Below are 26,578 nucleotides of genomic sequence, written 5' to 3' on the forward strand. Positions count from 1 at the left end.
ATACCCTTAAAATATGTCCTTCCAAGTGCATTTCAATATTTCCCTCTTCTCCCAGCAAAGGAAAACACCACACATTTGGTAAGTTAAAAACTGGTTTACTTACAAACTCTTCAGAGGTTAGGTACATGTGCTTTTCCATACATCAGCCAGAATTTTCCATACACCATCCCTAGCTAACAGGACCAGTGGTCAGGGATGATGGGAACTGTAGTCCCAAAACAGCTGAAGGACCGAGTTTGCGTGTGCGTGTGCTATGGTGTTAACCCCTTTCTACATTAATTAGGCATATGCATGTTGCTTACCGTATATGAGACTTGAGACAAGATTTCTAGGAGAAAATTTTTGATGGTAATAGCAGTTAAACAATGCAACCAATTACCTACAGGGGTGGTTGGCTGCTTCTTGCTGGAGGTCTTCAAGCAGAGGCTGGACAACCATATTTCTAGGATGAAGCAGCTCTGGATTTCCTGCATCAAGCAGGGGGATAGACTAGATAGCCTATAAAGCCTCCTCCAGCCCTATGAATCTGTGATACTCCCATGTAAGTGTCCACAGTAGTTTTGCCATTATATCTGCTTTTATTTCCTCTGTGCCTAAAGATGACATTATTCATAATACATAAAATACTTCAATCTATAAAGATATGTTTTATGATAAATGATAAGTAACATTAATTAGACATTAATTAGATGAATTACCACAATAGATCATGTTAAGATCTGAGATTACTGATCTCTTCCTTGATGGGGCATAAGTCCCTAGTACATGTGCTTATGACTGCATTATACAACAGAAAAAGTATTCTATAGCTTTTGAAAAGATTGGATAAACGTGGATAAAAATATTGTAAATCGTCTGGTAAGTGACTTATTATTTATTAATAGCAGATTACATTTTTTAAAAAGACTTGTTAGGTAAAAGGTAACTGTAAAGGACCCCTGGATGGTTAAGTCCAGTCAAAGGCGACAATGGGGTTGTGGTGCTCCATAGGTGCCGACTCCATGGGGCCTGAGGGGGCTCGAGCCCCCTCAAAAAAATTTTGGGGGGGGCTCAGCCCCCCCAATAATCTCGGGTGCCCCTCCAGCAGAGCGCCGCCGCCATCCCCCGCCTCCTCCCCACCTGCTCCCTTGCCAGCCAGCCAGCCAGCCGCGCGCCCTAGTCGGAGAGCCCCGGCCGTCCCCCGCGAGATTAGGGAATCCCCGGGGGCGGGGGCTCCTGCCTCGCTGCTTCGCAGCACCACCGCCACTGCCAAGGCACTGCCGGGGGGAATTTCCTTCCTCCTGGCGGTTTCAGCGGTTTAGGGCCGGAGCGGAGGGGGCTCGCCCTCTCTTCTCCGGCTAGCCCCACGTTTCCCGCATATCAGCTGTTCCGGAGCTGATTAATAGGCGCAGCACGCTCTCCCCTATTCACTCACGAGGGGGCGGTGCCACTTTATTTGCATATTCATAAGCTTATTTATTATTCATGAGCTTTCCCGGGGGCCCCCCCCAATATTTTTTATAAGTCCGCGTCCCTGTGGTGCTCATCTCACTCAAAGGCCGAGGGAGCTGGCGTTTGTCCACAGACAGCTTTCCGGTCACATGGTCAGCATGACTATACTGCTTCTGCTTGCACTAGTGGAGCAATGGGAGCTCACCCCGTTGCGGGGATTCAAACCGCCGACCTTCTGATCAGCAAGCCGCAGAGGCTCAGTGGTTTATACCACAGCACCACCCACATCCCTTGTTAGGGTAATGCCTAAGCCAGTGTTTCCCAACCTTTTTTGGGCAAAGGCACACTTGTTTCATGAAAAAAATCTCGCGGCACACCCGCTCCGGCCCTAAATAGGGCAAGCCACGCCCCCTCCAGCCAGCTGATTGGCTGGCCAGGAGGCGTGGCCGGATGGGATTCCCCTGCTCTCGCGGGGGCTGAGATGGGATTCCCCACTCATGTGGGGGCGGATGGGATTCGCTCGCTCGCCGCCCCGCGTGTGCTCGCCGAGCATGCGCAGGCCCAGTAGCGAGCGGCGATGGGGCTAGCCGGAGAAGAGAGGGCGAGTCCCCTCCGCTCCGGCCCTAAATAGGGCAAGCCACGCCCCCTCCAGCCAGCCGATTGGCTGGCCAGGAGGCGTGGCCGGATGGGATTCCCCAGCTCTCGCGGGGGCTGAGATGGGATTCCCCGCTCACGTGGGGGCGGATGGGATTCCCCGCTCACGTGGGGAAGGGCGTGATGCCCGCAACCCCACCTCCTGGGGCAGGCCCGGAAGTGCAGGCCCAGTAGCGAGCGGCGATGGGATGTGGGAGCTCGCTCGCTCGCCGCCCTGCGTGTGCTCGCCGCCGCTGCCCCGCCTCTCACCGCCCGACTCGCCCGCCTCCCTCCCACGGAACACAAGGCAACGTTCCACGGCACACTAGTGTGCCGCGGAACACGGGTTGGGAAACACTGGCCTAAGCAACCAAATCCTATGTTTACTGGGAAGTAAGTACCACTGAATTAATCTCCCCAATGTGTACATTGGGAATTAATAACTAGGGCCATCTTAAATGTTGAGCTTAGTCCTACTTCTATAACAGTTCACAAGCATGGGTGTAGCTCAGATTTATGTTAATAGAGGCAGGACACCCACCTGTCATTATTCTCCATATGACTCTGTCTAACAGATTCAGAATAAAATGTCTCAACAGCTGTTGTTTTAAATTACTTTCTTTTGACCACAAATGCTCAGAAAATCTGTCAAAATCCTTCTACAATTTTATTTTTAGTTAAGTAATTTTATTTATTTACTTGATTGGGAGGCAGCAGCCCCCCCCCGCCATGCCAATGTTCACAAGGTTTTTATTTTTAATCTATTTGTACTACAATAATAGCAAGCACCAACATTTTCAGTAGCAGGGAAGCCTTATATAGAATCCTATATAGAATCATAGGTAGAGCTGAAAGGGTCCCCATCTAGTCTAACCCCCTGCAATGCTGGAATCTCAACTAGATCATACATGACTGATGGTCATCCAACCTCTCCTTAAAAACCTCCAATGAAGGAGAGTTCACAACCTCCTAAGGGAGTCCATTCCACTGTTGAAGAGCTCTTACTGCCTGGAAGTTCTTCCTGATGTTTAGTTGGAATCTCTTCTTGTAACCTGAATTCATTGGTTCAGGTCCTAGCCTCCAGAGCAGGAGAAAACAAGCTTGATCCATCCTCTGATAGCCCTTTAGAAATTTGAAGATGACTATCAAATCTAAAGGGCTGTCACGTGGAGGATATTATGACACACAAACGCAGGCAATCATACTCCGGAAAGCCTCAGCAAATAGTGCTGAATCCCAATCTCATACACTCCCCTTTTTATATTAACACACACCTTTAAAACAAAATCACAGAACTCAAAGCTTATTCACACTGATTTTTCTAGTAAAACATAAGTCTGATAATGACTTTGAAAAAGCAATGCTAGAATTTCAGTAAATTTTGTGTTTAAAGGAATATTTTAAAAATACCAGATAAACATCTATCACTTATATATGCTCTCCATGATTATATGTTTACTGAGCTAGATGATTTAGTGTTAAGAGAAGGAAGCATCTGCTTTCTAAAATAAACTGGAATTCTCCCTCTTGTATTTGCGATCACAGTTACGTGCTTAGTAGGTTTGCTGAATGAAACTGACTCTGGATTAATTCTGTGCAAAAGCAAAAAGGCACCTGGAGGTGTCAAGCCATGCCTACTTGACACCATGTAAGGCTATCGGTTGCCATGACAGTAGAGTTTGTTTTGGTTGAGGACTTAACGGCTAGGCACACTCAGGGGTAGCTGCTACACCAGAAACTTCTTAAACTTTTATTTTATATATTTAAAATATAACTTTAGAAATAACCCTAAGGGAAGGAGAGGAAATGGCTGATGTATTTCCCATAGATAATACTAGGGACATACTGGGCTTGTGGATTTTCTTTCATTCTACTCTGCAACCTTTTTTGCGGGTGTGCAGTGGACAGCTGAAAACCCATCTATTCCACAGTGTGGGTTTGCAGCTACCCATGCTTACAAGTAAAAGACACCACCACCTCCTTCAAGCAAACACAACTGCTCAGACTTAGCCGCAGTGAGCGCACCTACATAAAACCTCATTTCTCTGCAGCCTGCCTGGGATGCAACTGGGGTGTCTTCCTGTTTCCTTGGTGGCCATGGGCGTAGCCATGATTTATGTTGGCGTTGGGGCAGGACCACCCACCTGCCCTCATCATCCGTTCGGCTCTGCCTAGCAGATTCCATAATGAAATGTATGGTATGATTATGGGAGTTGCAGAGTTGGAAGGGTCCCTCTGAGGGTCCACCCACCTGCAATGCAGGAATAGGCGGCTGCCCAGTCCCGTACAGGGATCGAACCCGTGAAACTTTGGCATGATCAGCGCCATGCTCTCTAACGACGGAGCTCGGTTTTTAAATTACTTTCTTTTGACACCACGCCCCAAAGCGCTGAGAAAAATCTATCAAAATCTTTCTACAATTTCTACTTTAAAAAAAAAATAAATTATTTTTTTTTGGGGGGGGAAGCAGCTGCCTTTCTCTCCCCCCCCCCGGCTACGCCCATGTACCATGTATGCTCTCTGTACCTTGGAAAGAATTTCTCTTCTCCTCCTGCGCCCGGGCCCGGGGTATTTCCTAGAGCTCATGACGGCAGCTAAACTAAGCTAATATTCCTGCCTTTCCCCCCACTCTCTCTCTCTCACTCGGTCGCTCCTCCACTCAGCTTCCTCAGCCTCGCCCGCTCCTTCGCCTCCTTTTCCCTCTCAATCCCGGCGGACCAATGAGCGGCCAGCGTAAGCGACGACGCCTCGGAGGCAACAATCCCCCGCCTCCTGCTTCACCTCAACGGCCGCGCGGCGTGGGGCGCGTGACGGGCGGGTTCACCTAGTGAGGAAGGGGGGGGGTGACAGCCAGGCAGCTGTCATGCCCGCCCCCACAGCAAAAAAAATAACTACTAATTGCCGGGGTGGGGGGGGTGGGGAGTTAATGTCCGCGTCTCTCTCAAGACCCCCTCTGATTATTCTCCTCAGGACGCCCTGAGCGCTTGTTAACTCCCCCCACCCGCTTGGCACAATGAACGCCCCTCCCTGGCCCCTCGCGGCGTCTCCTTGGCAACGGCGCCGCGACGCTCCCCCCTCCCCTCCGGCTCTCTCGCTACCTGTTAGAGACAAAACCGGGCAAGGGGCGCGCTCCTCTTGTTGACCCCGCCCCCTTCATCTGGCGCCCGGCCGCGTCAACCGCTGCTCGCGCCTCAAACGCCGCGCGGCGTTCGCGCGGGCGCCGGGAGGCGGGGGGGGGGGAAGGACAGCCTTGTTGGAAGGAAGGGCGTGAGGCGCCTACAGTTCTATCGCGGGGGCGTAGGAAGGGTGGGGTGGGGTGGGGGGACAGGTTCTTGGGCACTGCCACTAGGGCTCGCAGGGATGTCGCACGAGCCCTAGTGCCCTATGTCTGCTATTATTTTTTCTTTAGCCCTTAGTATTTCTTTTTTTAATTATTATTTCAGGGAAATTAAGGACACGCAGAGACAGCGCAAGATTTAGGGTGGTTTCCAAAGATGCCACTATCAGTTTATATGTTGTTTAGTCGTTTAGTCGTGTCCGACTCTTCGTGACCACTTATTTACCAGTAAGTGGGATCCACAGCAAAATGTTGCAGGATGGAATTCTCCTCTACAGCTGTCCATCTAATTGGGCGTGCCTTCTGCCGGAACTCTGCTGCCCCTTCCCCTCAGTTTTCTGTTTCCATCCACCTGCCAATATGCTGAGCATGATAGTAAGTCCTCATTAGGCTCAGGGGAGGGGTTGCCACCCTTAAGCTTTTTATTTTCTTAAAAGTTGTTCTTTTTATGTGTATTTAGAGCACGCCAGGCACTTCTGTCCTCCACTGCCTCCCGCAGTTTGATCAAACTCATGCTGGTAGCTTCAAGAACACTATCCAACCATCTCGTCCTCTGTCGTCCCCTTCTCCTTGTGCCCTCCATCTTTCCCAACATCAGGGTCTTTTCCAGGGAGTCCTCTCTTCTCATGAGGTGGCCAAAGTATTGGAGCCTCAGCTTCAGGATCTGTCCTTCCAGTGATTGCTCAGGGCTGATTTCCTTCAGAATGGAGAGGTTTGATCTTCTTGCAGTCCATGGGACTCTCAAGAGTCTCCTCCAGCACCATAATTCAAAAGCATCAATTCTTCGGCGATCAGCCTTCTTTATGGTCCAGCTCTCACTTCCATACATCACTACTGGGAAAACCATGGCTTTTACTATACGGACCTTTGTTGGCAAGGTGATGTCTCTGCTTTTTAAGATGTTGTCTAGGTTTGCCATCGCCTTTCTCCCAAGGAGCAGGCGTCTTTTAATTTCGTGACTGCTGTCACCATCTGCACTATTCATGGAGCCCAAGAAAGTAAAATCTCTCACTGCCTCCATTTCTTCCCCTTCTATTTGCCAGGAGGTGATGGGCCCAGTGGCCATGATCTTCGTTTTTTTGATGTTGAGCTTCAGACCATATTTTGCGCTCTCCTCTTTCACCCTCATTAAAAGGTTCTTTAATTCCTCTTCACTTTCTGCCATCAAGTTTATATGTTATCTCTGAACTTTAGGGCTGCCTGTGTGCCTGTCATAATGTAACCAAAATGGCAGCACATGTGCACAAAGAGGAAGGTACTGTAAAAGCAAACTTGGGTGCACTTTCTTTTTAATGCACGTGAATTAAGACTCGGGTTGGAATAGGGAGTCTTCTCTATGATTATAACTTTTTTTTTTCAGCCAATACAGCACTGCAACATTTCGTTCAGGTCAGTGGCATAGCGTGGGGGGTGCAGGGGGGCCGGCCGCACCGGGCGCAATATCGGGGGGGGGGGCACTCGCAGCTCTCTGCTCCAGTGCTAAAATCCACGGGTTAGGGGGCGCAAATTACTTGCCTTGCCCCGGGTGCTGACAACCCACGCTAGGCCACTGGTTCAGGTGATTTTCTTAACAGTAGACTCATTTATCCAAGTGCCACTCTCTTGATGCAGCCAAAACAGCACCACTCACAAACAAGAGGGAGGTATTAGCACGCTTTAGGTAACCAACAGGTTTGCAAATACACATAAAAAGAACAACTTTTAAGAAAATAAAAAGCTTAAGGGTGGCAACCCCTACCCTGAGCCTAATGAGGACTTACTATCATGCTCAGCATATTGGCAGGTAGATGGAAACAGAAAACTGAGGGGAAGGGGCAGCAGAGTTCCGGCAGAAGGCACGCCCAATTAGATGGACAGCTGTAGAGGAGAATTCCATCCTGCAACATTTTGTTGTGGATCCCACTTACTGGTAAATAATAAGCACTTTAAAATCATTAAAGTTCCTTCTTGGGTTCTGCAAAACAGTTGGCTGAAGGAAGATGAGAAATATGCTTCATGCCTTTCCACATCCTGTAGGTTTTAGCAGAGGGAATTTGTATCCAGGAGACTCTCCTTGCTGCTAGTCAACACAAAGTATCTCATATAAACATATAACTCAGTTTAGAGAGAACATGCTCATTGGGGATTGGCTTCGAGTACCAGCAATCTGCTCATGAAATAATGGAGAAAATAGATTAACTCTGTTTCCATAACGCCACCAAGTTATCTTGCATTCTTGATGCTTATCTCTGACAGGTTAGTAGCAATTACAGTTTGCTCTTACTGCTCTCAGATACAATAAAAAAATGAGGTGCTCTGTGGCATTTACCTCACAAATAGAGGCTGGATTTCATGTCACATTGCACAGTAATGTGTAATTTCAAGGCACATTAAACAGCAATACTGTGGACATAGTTTTGTACTTTTAAATATTTTTATAAATTAAGTAACATTTTATAGACATAGTATCTTACAGGCTGATAGGTGAACTGATATCAAATATATACTAAACAACATGTTTTATACATGGATTCAGATAATCAAAAGTTGGTTTTCATCTGTAGAGCAGCTAACAGATTCTAGAAACATATAGGAGAATAGCAACATGCTTTGTAGATAAAAGGTATCAGCTGAATTGAGGGGAAATGCAGCAGAATAAAATTATCCTCCTTAAAGAAGCGCTTCACAAAGAGTGATATAACTGGGGGGGGGTTAACAAGAACGTGGTAACTGGCTCCTTAAATGACAGAAATAAGGATAGTCTATAGTTGTGCTATAGAATGTGGAAAAAAGTGGTCATCTAAGCAAATAATTAAAATGATATTAACAAAGCGATAAACTGATGCCTTCTTTCAGTGAACACAATTAACTGAGTTGCTGGATATTATAATATATGAATAGTAGTATTTATTTATATATATGCGGCAGCTAGATGGTGACTGGGAGCGGCCGCCAAGACCACATAACACCGGTCTTGAAAAACCTACATTGGCTCCCAGTACGTTTCCAAGCACAATTCAAAGTGTTGGTGCTGACCTTTAAAGGTCCAGTATATCTGAAGGAGTGCCTCCACCCCCATCGTTCTACCCGGACACTGAGGTCCAGCACCAAGGGCCTTCTGGCGGTTCCCTCACTGCGAGAAGCAAGGTTACAGGGAACCAGGCAGAGGGCCTTTTCAGTAGTGGCACCCGCCCTTTGGAACACCCTCCCACCAGATGTCAAAGAGAAAAACAACTACCAGACTTTTAGAAGACATCTGAAGGCAGCCCTGTTTAGGGAAGCTTTTAGTGTTTGATGTATTACTGTATTTTAATATTTGGTTGGAAGCCTCCCAGAGTGGCATGTTTCTGAAAATACCAAGACCAACTTAGGCATAGAATAGTATTTTACTTACTAAATATTCAGATGATACAAGGAGATCAGAATAGTATAAAATTATGAAATTGCATGGCTGCCATGCCTTAAAGGCAATACAGCCAAACTCCTTGATGGTGGCCATGGCAGGTGGAGGCTCCCGGCACAGTGCTGCTTCAACACAGCATGGTGGAGGCGAGCGACGGCAGTCAGCTGATGCCGGGAGGCGCCGTGTCCAGCCTCTGCTCTTCCCTGGTGCCCTCCAGAACTTGGCATCCTGGCGCCTCATTCCACTTGCCTCTATGGGCAAGATGCCTCTGCCTCCAGGATTGTGGTTCACCATCCCAGGATTACTATACAATGTGAGAAGCCCAGAGCTGAAGTTACAGAGAGATACCAAAGGTAACTTTGCCTTGGATATGTGATGCTTCAGGTAAAATATAATGAGGTTCCATTCATACTCTAGAGCCTCATCCAAAATTGTATGGAAGACAAGAAGTACATTTAGTGTGATGTACTCTATTCTCACAGGCTACTGAGTCTACATCCCATTGTCAACTATAGTATGTTTATAACCTTGCTTATCAACTTACACAACGGGCTGTGTTATTGATATGTTTAACAAATAATGGCTGGTTCTCTTTGTTCATACTGCCTAAATTCTGCACAAGCTTGGGTTGCGCACCCATACCCATACTCAAACTGGTAAACCACACCAAAGCACAGAAGTTCCCAAATGGACTGTTAACCAGTGTTATTTTTATAGAAAAAGAGGTGCTGGAACACACCATGAACGTCTCCCTTGTTCTGTTATAATGGCAATGGCACCTACCTGAGAGGTACAGTACTAAGTTCTGGTGAGTTCCAGTTGAATGAAAACCTTGCTGTTAATACATATTGTATTGCTATTTCCATTAATAACAACCACTGTTACTTATATTGTTCATTTGTCCTGCACTTTCAGTGGGGTTTTTGTGTGTGCATTAGGGGCCATATTCTTTGTGTTTGTTCATTTAAATAGAATGAATGTTAAATTTCCTGCATCTTAATATTACTTCCAGAAGCAAAATGCATAGTTGTAGAATCACACGTTAGTTAATGGAATTTCTTCAGTTATTCTAATAGTATTTTGTTGGGGTTTTTTGCATAGGGTTTATGCAGCAGTCTCCCTGAAGACCACCATCACCGACTTTGCATTGTTTCTGATATCTGCATAGTAACTACACCATGGGGAACTGTTGTGGTAAAACGAAGACACCAGTATCTATAATACAGAATGACACAAATATTGGAACTCCAAGCGCAAATGACCATTTATTTCAAAACACTGAGGAAATCAGTTTAGGACCTATGACTGGCTTTTTCCAAAACACGGGAAAAAATATACCAGAAGGGATACAAAATAATGTAGGCACTCTCTCAGAAGCTAGCTCTAATAATGTCGTCGGTTCTCAAAAGTTTGTTAAAGAAAATGATGGTTTGGAAATAACGGATGTTCAATGACATTTGTTAAAATGCTTTTGCCAATTTATATTTATGGTACAGTATAAGACTTTGCTATTTTATATTCAGAAAAAAATAAACAAAAACAGAGCTTAAGAGCCAAATCTTTGGATACGGATTCTCATGTTGTCGGGCTGATTTGCCTGCTTCAGGGCAACAGAGAATGGCAAAACCATTACAGTACCGATGCAAATGACAGCCTTTCTCTGCAAATATCCGTGATCTTCCATGCTCTTCCACAGCATCTACTCCCGCCCCTCTGCCCGCTAATAAGAAAAATGCCGTTAACTGCCATGGAAACAGCTGCAAGGAAGCGAACAACAGTGGTCGGAAAGCAATACAGTACAGTACTGCATTCTGTAGCAGTGTCCGGTCGGAATGCATCTAAATGTCCGGGAAAGTACGGACGTGTGGCAGCCCGTGTCGGCAGTCCCTCCATAAAAATAGCTCCGAAACAGCTTTGTTGCGATTTGCAATATTGGACAAAAAAGTAAAAAGCTCAACCACTGTGCCAAAAGCAACTTTTCTGTCCGGATTTCCACTGTTTGAAATATGCCACTTTTTTGCCGGTAAGAAGTGAGCACTCCTGATAGGAACTCACGGGCGGGTTCTATTGTGCGCACCCGGAAGGAATTTTGTGCGACTATATTTGGACAAAAAACCATAGTCTCTCTAATCCTGTACTGTATAGGCAACTTCCGGGACCTTCTGACAAGGATGTGTGTTGCTCAATGGAAAACAAATGGCGAAATCAAGGACTTCGGAGTAGCTGTTGCGCAGCAGAGTGTCCGCCCAAAGGTACCAGCTGTGGCGAAAGTTCCTTTAGAAAACAGACGCGCATTTTTTGAAGGGGAGCAACCCAATCCAGACAGTGTGCGACTCTTCACTATTTCTTGGATCTATGTAGATCTGCGCGCGTTGCTCCTGATTTCTAGATCTATGGCCACCGCCTGGCTACTTAACGCGCTTCCCGCGTGGGCAAAGGGAGCTGATCCCCAGTAAGTAGGGCGACGGGTATCGGGGCGCGCTGGGAGAAGCTGGAAGGGGCTTCTCTTGCCATGCTCTTCCCATCTTCGCGGTGGCGCCCCGCGGGAGCTGGGCAAGGTGTCCTTGAGAGGATCCGGTGACTTTGGGCGGCAGTCCCATACGCAGAGCCCCATGTAGCCCGACGGGGGGTTGCTTTTTTGTCTTAGCAAGGTTGCATTCAGTTTAATTCGGGCGGGTGGGTCGCGGAATGTGCCTTTTCTATCTCCATTGCCAGGCCTGCCAGCATGGAACAAAGCTTATTCGGGTGCACAGCCTGGCTTTGGTCTCCATCAGAACCTGCAAAAATATAGTCTCTGAGCACAGAAGCAACTGCTGCAATTTGCCCAGGGTGGTAGTGGTGCAGCGCAAAATTGAAAACGTTTGCCACGCACGCTTTATTCTTGGTGCTATCCCAATACAGGGAGTGGAAACCTGTGGTATATCAAAAGTTGAGTGCTGAAAATCCGCTTTCCGCCAGCCCTGAGACCTTCACGTTTGGCATATATTGCTGGGTTGTGAAATTAATGAGAGTGGGAGGAAATGTATTGTTTCCTTTGTAGCTTAAGGCCTAATAACTAATAATCCCTTTTTGGTATTTCAAAGGATTAAAATGATTAACGTAAAGCCACAAATTACCCTAGCAAATCTTTTATAGCCTCTCATACGAGCTATTTGAGGGTAAACAATGAATTCTGTGTTTTTTCTTTAGGTGGTCGATAAAACACAACTGGAATAGACAATTTCTGCATATTATTCAGTCATATAATACTCTATAATCTACTTGTCAGAAAGGAGAAATAAGTCTTTTAAAAAATCTGATTCAACAGAATTGTTTTAAAAGATTTTCCAATGAAACACAGACATGATATTTTGAAAGGGTTTTGAAATGGACTATGCAAAACGTGTATCACCCTATGCTGTTTTGATTGTTTTGTTAGACTAAAACATGATAATCCGGTCATCTCTGAGGAAATGCTTCCAGTTACACTGTGTCCTCAAAGTTCCAGCTGCTGGCTTCAAATGTGCAACGAGAGGACTGATCCTGCAGTCTGTTTCCCAGGATGTTTATCAGAATTTAGCTTTAGAAGATTGGATCCATGATAATATGAATTTTGAAAACAGACACATTCTTTTCCTTTGGAAAAATTCTTCTACTGTAGTGATTGGTAGACATCAGAATCCTTGGCAGGAATGTAACCTCAGATTCATGAGACAGAATGGTATAAAACTAGCTAGAAGAAAAAGTGGGGGAGGAACAGTTTACCATGATCCTGGCAACATCAATCTCACTTTCTTTACAAATAGGAAGATGTACAAAAGAATGGAAAATTTAAAACTAGTGGTTGGAGCATTGAAAGCCCTGCGGCCCCAATTAGATGTGGAGGCTACAGAGAGATACGACCTCTTGTTAAATGGAATTTTTAAAATCTCAGGAACGGCTGCAAAATTAGGAAGGACTGCTGCTTATCACCACTGCACCTTGCTCTGCAGTGCTGATAAATTTATTTTATCAACTGTGCTCAAAAGTCCTTACAATGGGATAAAAAGCAATGCTACGCCAAGTGTACCTGCCTTAGTGAAAAATCTCTTTGAAGAAGAGCCTACTTTAACTTGTGAGATGCTCATTGATGCCATTGCAGAAGAATATGCTGCATACCACCAAATTGATAACCATATTGTTGAAATAAATCCAGCTGATGAAACAGAATTCCCTGGAATTAATAACAAAGCAAAAGAACTGCAATCCTGGGATTGGCTATATGGCAAAACACCAAAGTTCAGTATTAGCACATCCTTTAATATAGTTGATGAACAATCTTGCCTTGAAATGAAGATAAATGTGGATGTAAAAAATGGAAAGATTGAAACTTGCAACATTGATGTGCCTCCTTTCTGGTTGCCACCAATCATGTGTGATGAACTGAAAAACCATCTTACTGGCAGCAAATTCTGTCCAAAGGAAACCACTGCAGTAGCAGCTGCTTTGATGAGAACATGCACAGATTATAAGATACAAGGCAAGTGGAATTTCTTGTGTGAGAATATAGTATCTCTAATGTAGTTGATTTCTGATAATCCTTTATCAATACAGTCTTATTCTAGCAGAGGGTTTTAAGGACTTGGCTGAACGTGATATTTAATAGTGAAGTAATAGACTGCTGAATGTAAACAAATTCACTTTTTATTAAAACATAAATAAAAAAATACAAACTTGTTAATCAAGTCAGTTTTGTTTTTTAAAATGGTTATCACCAGTCCTTAGAAGTCTTCTCTTTTAAAATTTACATATTTATTTCTTAAAGTTAGCATCCTACAGACTTACCCAAATGGATCACACAACGGCTTGCAAACAGTATAAAACAAAATAAAAATACTGGTAGAAAGAAACATAGCATAGTATAGCATTAAAAACATGTATCTAGACATTCAAGACAAGAATTTTAAGGTCAATTTATGCCTTCTGAATTCCCAGTTCTAGTAAGACATGGCATGCGTGAAATAGAGGAGTCATGCTAGGCATTGTTAGCTTGAGAGCCAAAGCCCATTTACTTGAAAGCAACTTCTACTTAAGTCAATTGCCAATGTAAATGTATTTAAGACTTTGGTGACCAAATACTTCCTAGCCGTTTATTAGGAGGTGGCTTTAAAAGAGAGACCTAGAACATAGGGATTAACCAAGAGGCCACCATTTAATGGAGGTTCACAGGAATGTTCTTGCCTTCTCCCATTATTGACAGGTTGGCATAGTGCTCAATCTTGCTGTGCTGATTCTAGAATGTCGAAGCCTGTGTCTGTCTGGGCTGCTTTCCTTTACGAGAGTTCTGCCTCTCCTCAAAAGTAATCCATAGTGAAAGATAAAAACGTACGTGTCCGTATTATGCCAGTGTGGGGTTCCCCTAATGCGGGAAACTCCATTGTTTCGTGGTGACATCAGCCTGTTATTGTGACAAGCTGCATAACTCCCCCCCAGAATTCTGTTTCTTCAGTAAATTGGCATATAAGGCAAAAGCTCCCTGTACGGTTCCAAATTCCTTGAGCATATTAAGGGGACAGCTTTATTATACATAGCTGTAGCATATTACCAGTTTTGATCCCTAAGGAAGTTAGCTGCTTTTTCACACAATTAAGATGCCTATAATATCTGAGTTTGGAAGATTTTTTGCTACTTGCTTAGTTCAGTGATTCTTGAAATACAGCTTGGGAACCATCAGCATCCCTGTTTAACTTGTGAGTGGTCCCTGAGGTTAATATGGGGTGTTATCCAGACTAAGCTAGTTACATCTTTAGTTTAACTGAAATTAGCCAAGTTTAAGTTAGTCATGATTAACTTGTCCTATGGCTATGTATAGGACTAAAGGAAAACTTAATTTAGTCTGAATCCATCCCAGTGAAAATAAGAGGAAAATGCTGTCAGAGGGTTTCTTTGACACTTCTACCACATGGTGAAGAAGCAACCAACTTCTCACTTTAAAATTTAAATCTATATGCAATGCAAATGGCTGTAGGGAAAACTTCTATAAATCTTCCAGCTATATGCACAATTCTTTCCTGTGCACCAATCAGGTTTTTCTGAATTGTAGCTGTTAAGAGACAAATGCAGTAGTCAAATGTTTTACTTCAGAGGCTTTTTAGAGGATCCTTCCACATGGTATGGGAAGCAAACCTGATAGCCCAGCACAAGGAAGCAAATCAGAATTGTGGCCTTCACTGACAGTTCATTACTCTGGGGTAAACATGTCATTTTGTTCAGATAAGCTATCATATCAGGCTGATGTGCAGATTTTTTAAAATTAAAAAAAATACAATCAGTTTACTTTACAAAAATGCATAGTGGATGTGGTGGAATAAAGTAGCTCTTGCTCAAAAAAACAAACACACCAGTGAGACTGGTTGGTTTGGGAACTTAGGGTCATGTTTTCTTTGTATGTTTAGTGTGAAAGATGTCCACTGTAGTTTCATGACATGGTCTCAAATCAAAATCGCAGTATCCAAGGCAAAAACGACCCTGTGGAAAACAAATTATTCTACCAATTAAGCCATTCAGCAGTTCAAATTTATTTTAAAATTTATATTTTTCTATTCAGTTCCCACCTGTGGTTTCTTAAAATAATCAAGGCCTCTTCCAATTTTAATCATCCATCCATTGTTGAATCTGTGTGTTAAATGCAAAAAAGAGAAGTGCTCCCTCAAAAATATAGAAACTAGACATATGTAAGGTTAACAAGAGAAAGAAAATAATTTTACAGCACTCTTAATATGTAAAAAGCTCAGGAAGCACAATGAGCAAAGAACAGATGATAGTTGGCAATTTCAATCTTTGCAACTTTCAAGTTGTTCCAATTGAGTTAACAACAATGTTCATAGCAGGGAATGCTCTTAATTTGCAACATGGAGTAGTGATGCAAGTGTCAGCCCTTTCCCATACAAATACCATTTCACATGAAGCAGACACTCCAATAGAAGCCTAAGGGTGTGTGTGTGTGGAGAACATATGAAGTAGGCCATCTTTGCCTCTCCATGGCATACAAAGTTGAAACGGACAGTTACCTGTTAAATATATATTAACCATGGGTGTCCATGTAAATATTCTGACTGCTGTTCCCATCATTTGCCTTGCTGTAGTCATTTTTGTTCAGCAGCAGGCAGGCAGGGGGACAAGTGGTCATTTGAACAGCTGGCAGGAGACACCACTGCTAAATACTTTTAAAAGTTAACAAGTTTCCAGAACCTGAACTGACAACTTTAAGGTTTGAAGATAAACTTAGGCTGCAATTCCAACCATGTTTACTCAAATGTAAACCCCACTGGATTCAGCGGGGCTTACTTCCAGGTAAGTAGAATTAGGATAACAGTCTTAGTAATCAATTATATGGGTGATAGCCACCGTTAGTCATTCTCAGGGTTGAGCTGCTGGAATAAATGTTATCAATTGATTTCAACGGATATGCTATCATTATGATTTAGTTGATTATCACCACCTGTATCTTAGACAATCAATGTGGAACATTTTATGCACATGTCACCAACCTAATTTCTCGATCGTGTATTGACGGAGAATATGATACATCCAGAATAACGCCAAAATCTTTCAGGGATTGTTGTATCTCTTCTAGGATAGTCATTTGTTGCCTCTTTTCATTGCCCTGTAAAGATTTGTTTGCTTTACAAATCAAATAAAGATAATGGCCGACATACTGTAAATTCATATTAGTCGTATTTCTCAGAATGAATAAGCCTCTTCAATATTTTCACTTTTACCAATGCAGATACTCAAATTTAACGTTAAACATAATTCCTGCAAAGTATCTTACGAAATGGAATGTGTGTGTTTGGTAGATGGAATAAGTAAAAGTTAAGAGGCTAGATGTCATAGGACAAAAGATGAAAATACCACACACCAAACCAAGCCCCACCTACACACACTTCTAACTATGGATTCAAACTAAGATTGCGATGAAGTCCATAAAAGATTATTCACACGTTTTTTTAAAAACTCGACTACCAGCTCTCCAAACACAGTTAATTTATGTCATTTGTAGCACACTGATGGCTTGAAAGGAGAACCACCTTGTTGTAAAAAACATGTTTTGCATGAATATCATCCCAGGTTCAAATTTTCACATCTCCAGGAAGGCTGAGAAACCACTTGAAACATTTGAGAGTCTGGCTAATCAATAGACAATATCAAGCAATCGTCTAATTCAGTATAAATTACCTAAATTTAATTACTATTATTTAAATTTGTATACCGCTCTTCATCCACAGATTTCAGGGCGGTTCACAACACAATTTTCTTCTAATTAACATTCTCTTCTAATTAATAAAAACCTCTTATTTCCCTATTGTTAGTAAACACAGGTAATTTGATGAGTGGCTATTCATAAGCCTCCTATTACCCTAAAACCTCCCCAGTACAAAATGTGTCTACTTTTAGGTGCAAAATATAGCAATCTTTTCCATCTTGTTTCCCTCACTACTGAGTTGTTGAAGATATCTGTCAGAAATAGACCGGTATCTTCAGAAAGAAAAAAGATAGCATATTAATTTCAGACCCATTCTGAATCCAGAATATATTACTGCTAGCAAAATGTCAACTGAAAAATTCATTGACAAAAGCAAATCCTTTTTTTACTTTTGCCATGGCAATTACAGTCACTGCTTAACTTCAGTAAGTACAACTTTATATGGACAACACTGCAACCCTATGCATATCATATTTAAGTGTGTTTGGGGAGCTGGTGGTCTAGCTGTTGCTGTTATTATCATTATCATAATCTACTCAGAAGCAAGTATCACTGAATTCCTTGGGACACAATCCAAGTATGTGGATTGCAGTCAGGGTAAAATACTTACTTCATCATGAGATGTAAGAAGATGTATAGTTTTCACTTTGCATGGTCCTTTAACAAGCATTTCACAGAATCTTAAGAAGTTGTACAACTGTAAATAAGTAAATAAGATTAATTTTTTAGATGGAAAAGAAGAAATCGTTTTGAGTGTATAAATCAACCATGTCTTACCTGATGGACTTGCCTAATATAAGGGTCCTCAACCCAAACCTCTGTAACAGTTTCATTAAGATATTCTTGAAACAGCTTTTCATAGCTGAAACCTTTTGAATTTTCTTCTATTTTAATTTGTTTGTGGTATTTTCCATCTAAAAAGAAGAAAACTTTTCAGTTTGAAAAAAATGCAGTATGGCATTTTCGAATGAAACAAAGAATGCAATATATAATTCCACAGCCATAATAATGAAACTTACATTACAGCTTCATACCTTCTTTCTCTTTCTCAATATATTTCTTAATCTCTTCTGCCCTGTCCATGTAACTTGTTATTTTGTCTCTGTAATGAGCCTTTTTCTTCTGATCTTTTGTTGCTGAAATACAGAATACAGAAATTACAGAATACAAGATGCAGAAAAACAATGAGAAAAATAGTTCATCAATTCCCTTCCTTTCACTTTAAATTTTAGACCTGCATGCACACAACAGGGAAACTGACCAGTACCCAACTCTCATGACAAGCCCTTTAGATATTTGAAGATGGATATCATTATCTTCTCTTTCCCAGATTAAACATATCCATTTCCCTCAACCGTCCTTCATAAGGCTTGGTTTCCAGGCCCCTGATCATCATCTTCACCCTTCTAAAGGACCATGGACTAAAGGGTTATGGATACCTTTGAATTCCCTTAAGAATTATCTAATTTTGTGGAGGATATGTCTGCCATAATAACTTACTGGGCAGATAGGCTTATTGTAGCATCTAAGGTAGCATAGGGACGCGGGGGGTGCTGTGGGTTAAACCACAGAGCCTAGGACTTGCCGATCAGAAGGTCGGTGGTTCGAATCCCCGCGACGGGGTGAGCTCCCGTTGCTCGGTCCCTGCTCCTGCCTACCTAGCAGTTCGAAAGCACAAGTGCTCTGGTGGGAAGGTAAACAGCGTTTCTGTGTGCAGCTCTGGTTTGCCAGAAGCGGCTTAGTCATGCTGGCCACATGACCCGGAAGCTGTACGCCGACTCCCTCGGCCAATAAAGTGAGATGAGTGCCGCAACCCCAGAGTTGGTCATGACTGGACCTAATGGTCAGGGGTCCCTTTACGTTTAAGGTAGCATAATCTACCGGGCCCAATTCAAAGTGCCGGTTTTGACCAATAAAGCTTTAAATGGCTCAGGACCGCAATACCTCAAGGACCACCTCTTTCCAGATGAACCTACCCAGACTCTGAGATCATCTGTGACCCTATTTTGTGTGCCTCCTCCAAAAGAGGTCTGGAGGGTGGCAACACGAGAATGGGCCTTTTCGGCAGTGGCTTCTTATCCCTCTTTAACCAGGCCTTTGGCTGATTGGCATCCAATGCCATTTTAAAATGTGTTGGAGTGGATGGGGGTTATTGGGTTGTTTTTATTTTGATTATGTATTTTGTGTTTTTATATTGTGATTTTAATAACAACAATAATATTTTTATATTATTTATACCCCGCCCATCTGGCTGGGTTTCCCCAGCCACTCTGGGCGGCTTCCAACAGAATATTAAAATACAATAACTCATTAAACATTAAAAGCTTCCCTGTAACCTCCCTAAACCTGCAGGAATAGAAGAATGAATACAAAAACTTACAGAATATGCAGAAATGGTGAAACTTACCAGAAGAATAAGGAATCAAGAGAACTAATATTTTATAAAAGAATGGAAACGGTTTATTGAATATTTATAAATTATAAACAGATAAAAACATTGGAACGATTATTGTAACGACCTCAAGTTTTATAAGAGTATATATGTAAAGAAGATGAATGAGTAAATTAAGTTAATTTGGCTACGCAGAAGATATTAAAAACAAATTAAGGAACCCAGAAAGAGGGGGAAGGAAGTCAAGTTTTGAAATGGTAAAATGATTGTAAAATTAGTGAAATGTATAAATTTGAAAAGTATAAATGAAACATAAAATGAGAAATAAGACCTGCGGGTATAGGGCAGTATATAAACTTGATAATAAGTATTTGTAAAAATTAAAAATCTACATATTATTTCGTAAGCAGGGGGTTCCTAAACAAAATAAAATAAAAAATACCTTCCAGTAGCACCAACTAAGTTAGTTACTGGTATGAGCTTTCGTGTGCATGCACACTTCTTCAGATACACATTTACAAACAGCGCAGGATGACTTGCTTTATTTAAAGAGATAATGAGCTCCTCGATCCTATACGCATCTCCTCGGAAGTCACACAGGTTCCCAAGGGACCCAGGACTTTGCCGCGCTCCTCCGCCTTCAGACCGCACCTAACAGGGAAATCCACCTGCAGGGAGCGACGGGGAGGAAGAAAAAGCCTCACCTTTGAGGACCCGCATCAGGAGGTCAATCCCTTCCTGATAGCAAACAAGGGACTCCTGGAAGCGAGAAGCCGAGTCCAGCTCCACCGCCCGCTTCAGCACCAGCACCGCCGGGTCTTCCATGGCCGCTGGGAAAGCACGGCGTCGGGGTCCTCGCTTAGCAGGGCGATTCGCCGCCGTACGGAGGGAGAGGGGCAAGCCTCCGGGAGACACCAGTCCCTAAGGCGACCCAAGCAAACCTGCAACTAGCAGGATTCCACGCCCGCCGCCTGTCACGTGATTCCTGAGAACTGGAAACCGAAAGGTAGCGCGCCCAGCGGGCGGAAGAGCGCGCCCATAGAGATTCGATCTTCCTAGACGTTCCTTTCCCTTCGGACACATCCGCTTCCTAGAGAGGAGGAGGAGGAGGAGGAGAACGCGGCGCTGACTTTGATTGGTCGAGCCGAGCGACGTCCTTGCCTCGCTTAGAACGCTGGGGGAGTGAGGCCGGTGGCGGGGTTTCAACATGGCGGCGTTGCTGGGCAGAGTTGCGGGCGGGAACCCTTTTGCTGCCTGGCAGGTGAGGAACGCGGGGAAAGTGGGGAGGACCTATTGTGCTGTCCTGTGCGTCGATAACCGCACTTTGGCCCCGTGGTTTGTTATTTAGTGAAGATTCCTGCATTGCAGGCGGTTGGGCTAGAACATGGGTAGGCAACCTAAAAGTAGAATGTGTCCTTTTATTTAAAATGCATCTCTGGGTGATTTGTGGTGTATAGGATTTCGTTCATCCCCCCCCCCCCAAAAAAAATAATATATAGTCCGGCTCACCGCATGGTCTGAGGGACAGTGGACCTGCTCATGGCTGGAAAAGGTTGCTGACCCCTGGGCTAGATGGAACTCCGAGATCCCTTCCAGTTCTATGATTCTATGAATGTTTCAGGTTTTCCGTATTCCTTGGTGTTGGCGGCCGCCATTTAGCCCCCCCCCCCCATTTGATGGTGCCAATGTCAGGTTTTGATTTGGGAAAATGTTGGTAGTAATTAGCACGGCTGTGCTTCTGAACATCTACAAGGTGTCATTTCTCCTCCTGCTCTCTCCAGGGAGAACGCTATCCAAATATATATGTATATGGGACACGACCTTTGACCCCATATGACCTCTCATTTCATTAACTTTTTTTTTCTGGGCTGCTTCATTGCATTGTAAGAAAAAAAAATGTTTGATAACCTGACTTTTTTTAAAAAAGCAAACAAGAAACAAAAAATGTCATACTAGCGTCTAATAATAATGTCAGTAATTGTCGATTTGCTTGCTATTAGGGTTAGTATTGGAAGTGCACTTGAAGAACAAAAATAAATAAATAAAGGAATTAGTAGATTATAACTTGTAGTTAGCCTATGCAATAAAGAATTGTCTTTCCTTCCTGCTCCAGAGTCTTGCAAAATACAAAGTGGAACCAATCACCTGGAGGGTGTGGATCAGGCAGAAATTTACAAGGTCAAGAATTCCCGAATCGGTAAGCTTTGTGTTGTGGGGGTGCGGAATTAGTATCTCATTTTCTTTCATTTATTTATTTTCATAAAATACGTCTTTTTTCATTTTGTTACATAAGTAGAGAAAGCAGTTACAGACCTCAAAAAAGGACAAGTAGAATAAGCGAAAGGATAAGAAGAGAGAAAAGTAAACACTACAGTGGTACCTCGGTTTAAGAATAGTCCTGTTTACGAACAATTTGGTTTACGAACTCCGCAAAACTGGAGGTAGTGTCCCGGTTTGCGAACTTTACCTCAGTCTAAGATCGGAATCCAAATGGTGGAAGGGCACTGGCGGTGGGAGGCCTCATTAGGGAAAGCACGCCTTGGTTTAAGAATGGTTTTGGTTTAAGAACGGACTTCCAGAACAGATGAAGTTGGTAAACCGAGGTACCACTGTACAGTGGAGCTACAGATAGTTAGCATCTCATACCTTTTGGGAGGAAGCATCTCAAAGCTAAATTGTAAAATGTCCTACAAATATTATATGAGATATTCCAAGAATCATTGACCAGTATGTCTGCCTTAGCACATATATTCACATATCAAACTCTCTTGTAAAAAAAATCTTCAGGTCCATGTTCTACTGTTTACAATTCATTTATATGCATGTTACTCAGAAGTAAGTTTCATTATATTCAGTGGGGCTTAACCCCCAGGTAAGTGTACAGTACATAGAATTTAAATGTAAATGTGCTACACATAGAATCACAAAATTGTAGAGTTGGAAGAGATCCCAAAGGTCATCAAGTTCAACTCTGTGCAGTGCAGGAATCAGAGCTGAAGAATCGCTGGCAGATGGCCACCCAGCCTCTCTTTAGAAACCTGCAATGAAGGAGTGTCCAATGTTAGTGATACTCAGAATAGGAGCACTGAAAGAAATACTCAAGTCCATTGATTTCAAAGGGTCTCCTCTGAGTATCACTAATATTGGATAGCACCATATACCAATGAAAGGGATAGTTTAAGAACCAAAAATCAATAGAGGGGAAAATACCAATATTATGCTTCATCTCTTCTTGTAATCCTCTAATAAAAAATAAATGGTTCAGGGAAAAATACAAATAGTATAATTCATTCCTTTTTAGTACACACACATTTTAGTACAGTATCATTTTGCTAAAAAAAAGTATTGATACAGACTTATTCCTCTGCTATCTTCAACTACTTTGCTACAAATTACCTTTTTACAACTACTGATATAGTATACTATATTCAGCTACTGATAACTGTATTACTGAAACCTGCTTTTGTTGAATTTATTTTAGGTATTTCAGCCGCGGCCTGGTGATCATGAAAAATATGGGGGTGATCCACAGCAGCCCCATAAACTGCACCTTGTGACCAGAGTCAGAAGTGGAAGAAGGCGTCCTTATTGGGAAAAAGAGATAATCAAATCTCTTGGATTGGAAAAAGTATAAAATACATTAGCATTTTGTGGGGACGCTCTGTTGCATAGGGGGAAAGCCCAGTAAATAATTATCTCTCTCTGGCATTAAAACATACAGCCTAATCCTACACATGTTTATTCAGATGTAAGTCCCACTATATTAGATTAGACTTGCTCCTTGGTAAATGTGCACAGGTTTGCAGTCTTTCAGAGATAAGAGTAGAACAACTTCAGCTCAGGGCAAGGGCAAGGTATTAAATTCAATGATCTGCTGAGTCCCTTTGCAGTTTCTTGTAGAAGATCCACATTAGTTAATGGTAAATCGTTAAAAATGGGTTTGATATCTGTTTGCCTTTATATTCAGTTTATATTCAGTATATAACAAAGGTGCCAGCCAAACTTTCCTGAGCAGAGCAGAATGAGATAGGAACTCTCACCAGTGGCTCCCTAATGCCTGCTCTGACATGCTACAGCAGTGTAATCTTCTACATTGGGAGGAGAGGGGAGCCCAGAAGTGCACTCATAGCAGCTTCTGTTTATCTTTGGATCGGGGGTGGGCAGCTGGAACTACCTGGGAGAGTGGGGTGGAGGTTGCCTAGCAACTTTCCAAAAACCCAGCTGAGGCATTCCATGTCTGTGTATCATTATGCATCATTATCCTGTTCTCAGCTTGTAAATCACTTGTTAGATATCCATGAAAAAGCAGTTTCAAAGCCATACTAGGTATATTTTGTTGTGCAACCAGTTGCCTGAGAGCATGTGGGAACATACATTCATATTCTGCCATGCAAGACAAGTAGATGCTTTGCATCTGGATGTCTTACCGCAGTGCATATAAGCAGCCGCAGTTGGAAGCTTGTCCCTGATTAGTAAAGGAATCTACACATGAAAGCCTGGTTTTGAGTGTTCTCTCTTGCTGAGGTGTGTAGAGATCTAATCAGAATTTTTAGCAGTCAGCTAATTCATCTTAGTTCACTCCTTTATCTAAGTGTTTGCTATTTATCACAATTTTGACATTCTAAATATGGTAGCAAATATACAGTGTTCCATGAACTTTAGCAGAAATGATCCTGTACTAAAATATGTGTGAGCTAAAAAGGAATGAATTATACTATATGTATTTTCCCCTGAACCATTATTTTTTTTATTAGAGGATGACAAGAAGAGATGAAGTATAATATTGGTATTTCCCCCTGTATTAATCTTTGGTTCTTAAACTATACCTTTCATTGGCATAGGGTGCTATCCAGTATTAGTGATACTCAGGGTAGACCCTTTGAAATTAATGGACTTGCGTATTTCTTTCAGTGCTCCTACTCTGAGTATTGCTAACACTGGATACCATCTTCTGTATTTTTATTAAATCTTTATGGATGAATTCACCTCTTTAGGCTCTCACAGAATGAAGGACAATATATGTGAATAATATAAATCACCAAGTAATGCAATAACAGCCAATGTAATGCTAACCAGATGTTGTTATCAAGGATAACACCTGTTATCCATGACCTCTGGCTAGTCTTGCTGGAGCTGATGGAAACTGGAGTCCAACTAGATGATCTGCAGAGTATCACATTGGCTACCCCTGAAGTAATGCAGGATTGTCATAGTTATATTTTAAGAATAGCACACTTGCTGCAACTACTACTGCAAGCTCTGTGTGTGTGTGTGTGTGTATGCAATCATGTGTTTGAAACTGAACTTTTCTGTGAAACTGAACTTTTCTATAAAATCTGCTTATCTACAGAGGTATGAGCTAAGAGTGCATAAAAACATCCCTTCTGTGAATGAAAAACTGAAAGTGATTAAACATCTAATAAGGTTAGTTAACTCTTCTTGACAAAAGCATTTTAAAATGGCTTTTGTAGAACAGCACTAATGTATTTTGTCTCTTCTCCTGCTTCCTCCTCCGCTCCTATAGCATAAAACCGTTAAAGCTACCCCATGGAATTCCATCTGAAGAAGAAATGTCTGACACCTTTATTAACTGTGCAGGTGAACTAATAATTCGCCGTCGTCTAAAAGAACCGGAACAGAAAAAGATTGATGCTTTGTAATGTGTAGTGGCATTCTGTACAATAAATGTAATTTTAAACTGAAATTTGATTGGGGAGCTCATCTACCCATCCCTTGTACTGTGTCAAGGCTTTATTTGACTGATTAATCAAACAAACGTGGCTAGTACTAATGCTGATTATAGAAGCATTTCATCAAGCGTGACTGTATGTGTATGTAATTCCTTTTTCCACTGTTTGCCTATTGGAAGCACCATAGTAGGTCTCAAACATTTCTACCGCCAGCGATCACTTTTCCACAATGACTTGTCTAAGGAACTCCCTGAAGAGCCACCAATGGAGTCTGAAATTTGTAGGGTGGTTAAAAGCCTCTCTTGCCTCCCCCCCCCTTTTTGCTTCTGCTTTGTTTCTTTTTGGGATTCTCATTTCAGATGCACCTCACTGGGACGCCGGCCAAACTGAACCCCAGGCAAGCAGCAGCAGAGCATGATGGTTGTCCCACTACCAAGCTCTGAACATAAAGGGGACTTGGATTGTAGCCTAAAGCATGACCACCTCATTATTCTATGTTTAATAGAAAGTGTACACTAAACCAACCCAGTACTATCCAGCAGTATACTGTAGGAGAAACTCAATGCATGGACAAACTCTCTTCATTTTTATTTTCAATGAGGAATTCTTTATAAACTCCTGAAGAAACTTGGTTCCCTATAACAGTTTGTCTAATACACTGTTTGAAATATGGAATGTATTCATTGTTCCTGATTTAGGCAGAAATAAAATGACTGACTTCCGTGCATGCTAAGGTTCATATAAGTCCTTGTTGCTGTTGCTGTACCAGGAAGGAAACAAACCAGAGGCTGGCTTTCTGTTTCATAAGCCAAGAATGGAAGCCAAGGTTGGTTCTTGGCTTGGCCATTGTTGTTTGGGGAAAACAAATCATGAGTGTTGGTTTGCATGCAGCACAAAGGCTTGCCTCAGATTTCTTTCCTCCCTCGTGGCAGCAGCAGGAGCGTGAGGAGAACGACTGGAAACTTCTGAGCAATATAATGTGCACACGTTACGGCTGAAAAGATTCTTTTGCGCTAATGTTTTATACACAAAAACAGTCTAAATGGGCTGAAACAGCTTGGGAGCGATGATGACTCCATCATCCATTGTAGAATAGAACCTTGCTGAAGTGTGCTCTGTGCTAGAGTAAAAAAAAAGCCAAGTTTGGTATTAATCAATAGACTATCCCTTTCCCTGGAAATATCACCAGGCAAAATAGCAACTTAAATAATTAACAGATGTTGGGACATCTGCCTTCAAACCAGCTGGTGCTTTTTGGTGTACACAAATGGCTGTATGGAGACAAGGCAAGAGATGAAATTAGGTGGTGTGTAATTCATGAGTTTTTCAGTGTTACATCTCGAGATCAGTAAAGTGATTAGCATTAACTTCAGAGTAGACGAAAAGAAACACTTTCTAAAACTTGTAAAAGAGTTCATTGTCATTTGTTAGCCCCTGACAAAGATATTTAAAAGAAATATATAAAAGAGAGCGACACGTTAGCTCAAAC

At 42.6% G+C, this 26,578-nt stretch overlaps 4 protein-coding genes across 9 annotated transcripts in view; 2 read left to right on the forward strand and 2 right to left on the reverse strand.

Annotated features, from left to right (window-relative positions):
- The window catches only part of TSGA10 (testis specific 10), a 41,609-nt gene extending 36,541 nt beyond the window's left edge, over positions 1 to 5,068 (reverse strand). For 3 of the 5 annotated variants that reach the window (XM_082220063.1, XM_082220062.1, XM_082220064.1), the window contains exon 1: positions 4,591 to 5,065. In XM_082220063.1, coding sequence (XP_082076189.1) covers positions 4,591 to 4,650 — 60 coding nt within the window. In that variant the 5' untranslated portion in view covers positions 4,651 to 5,065. Of the gene's footprint in view, positions 1 to 4,590 lie in introns of all 5 variants that reach the window. The other 2 variants (XR_014218947.1, XM_082220061.1) reach the window with 2 other exon arrangements.
- A 5,834-nt stretch (positions 5,069 to 10,902) lies between these two features.
- LIPT1 (lipoyltransferase 1) lies at positions 10,903 to 13,482 on the forward strand. Its single transcript, XM_082220137.1, has 2 exons — positions 10,903 to 11,235; positions 11,973 to 13,482. The coding sequence occupies exon 2, from the start codon at positions 12,210 to 12,212 to the stop codon at positions 13,323 to 13,325; it is 1,116 nt and encodes a 371-aa protein (XP_082076263.1). The 5' UTR covers positions 10,903 to 11,235; positions 11,973 to 12,209; the 3' UTR covers positions 13,326 to 13,482.
- MITD1 (microtubule interacting and trafficking domain containing 1) lies at positions 13,428 to 20,425 on the reverse strand. Of its 2 annotated transcripts, XM_082220171.1 has the most exons (7): positions 20,104 to 20,425; positions 18,042 to 18,143; positions 17,785 to 17,921; positions 17,618 to 17,704; positions 16,292 to 16,407; positions 15,356 to 15,416; positions 13,428 to 15,269 (listed from the first exon to the last, which is right to left on the reverse strand). In XM_082220171.1, the coding sequence occupies exons 1-7, from the start codon at positions 20,222 to 20,224 to the stop codon at positions 15,174 to 15,176; spliced, it is 720 nt and encodes a 239-aa protein (XP_082076297.1). In that variant the 5' UTR covers positions 20,225 to 20,425; the 3' UTR covers positions 13,428 to 15,173. The 2 variants fall into 2 exon arrangements, with proteins under 2 accessions (XP_082076297.1, XP_082076298.1); XM_082220172.1 differs by lacking the exon at positions 17,618 to 17,704.
- A 76-nt stretch (positions 20,426 to 20,501) lies between these two features.
- Positions 20,502 to 25,103, forward strand: MRPL30 (mitochondrial ribosomal protein L30). Its single transcript, XM_082220181.1, has 5 exons — positions 20,502 to 20,660; positions 21,513 to 21,596; positions 22,881 to 23,027; positions 24,750 to 24,823; positions 24,924 to 25,103. The coding sequence occupies exons 1-5, from the start codon at positions 20,607 to 20,609 to the stop codon at positions 25,057 to 25,059; spliced, it is 495 nt and encodes a 164-aa protein (XP_082076307.1). The 5' UTR covers positions 20,502 to 20,606; the 3' UTR covers positions 25,060 to 25,103.
- Positions 25,104 to 26,578: the final 1,475 nt, after the last annotated feature.

Source organism: Podarcis vaucheri (genome assembly GCF_965113315.1).
Source record: "Podarcis vaucheri genome assembly, chromosome: 4".
NCBI lineage: Eukaryota > Metazoa > Chordata > Lepidosauria > Squamata > Lacertidae > Podarcis > Podarcis vaucheri.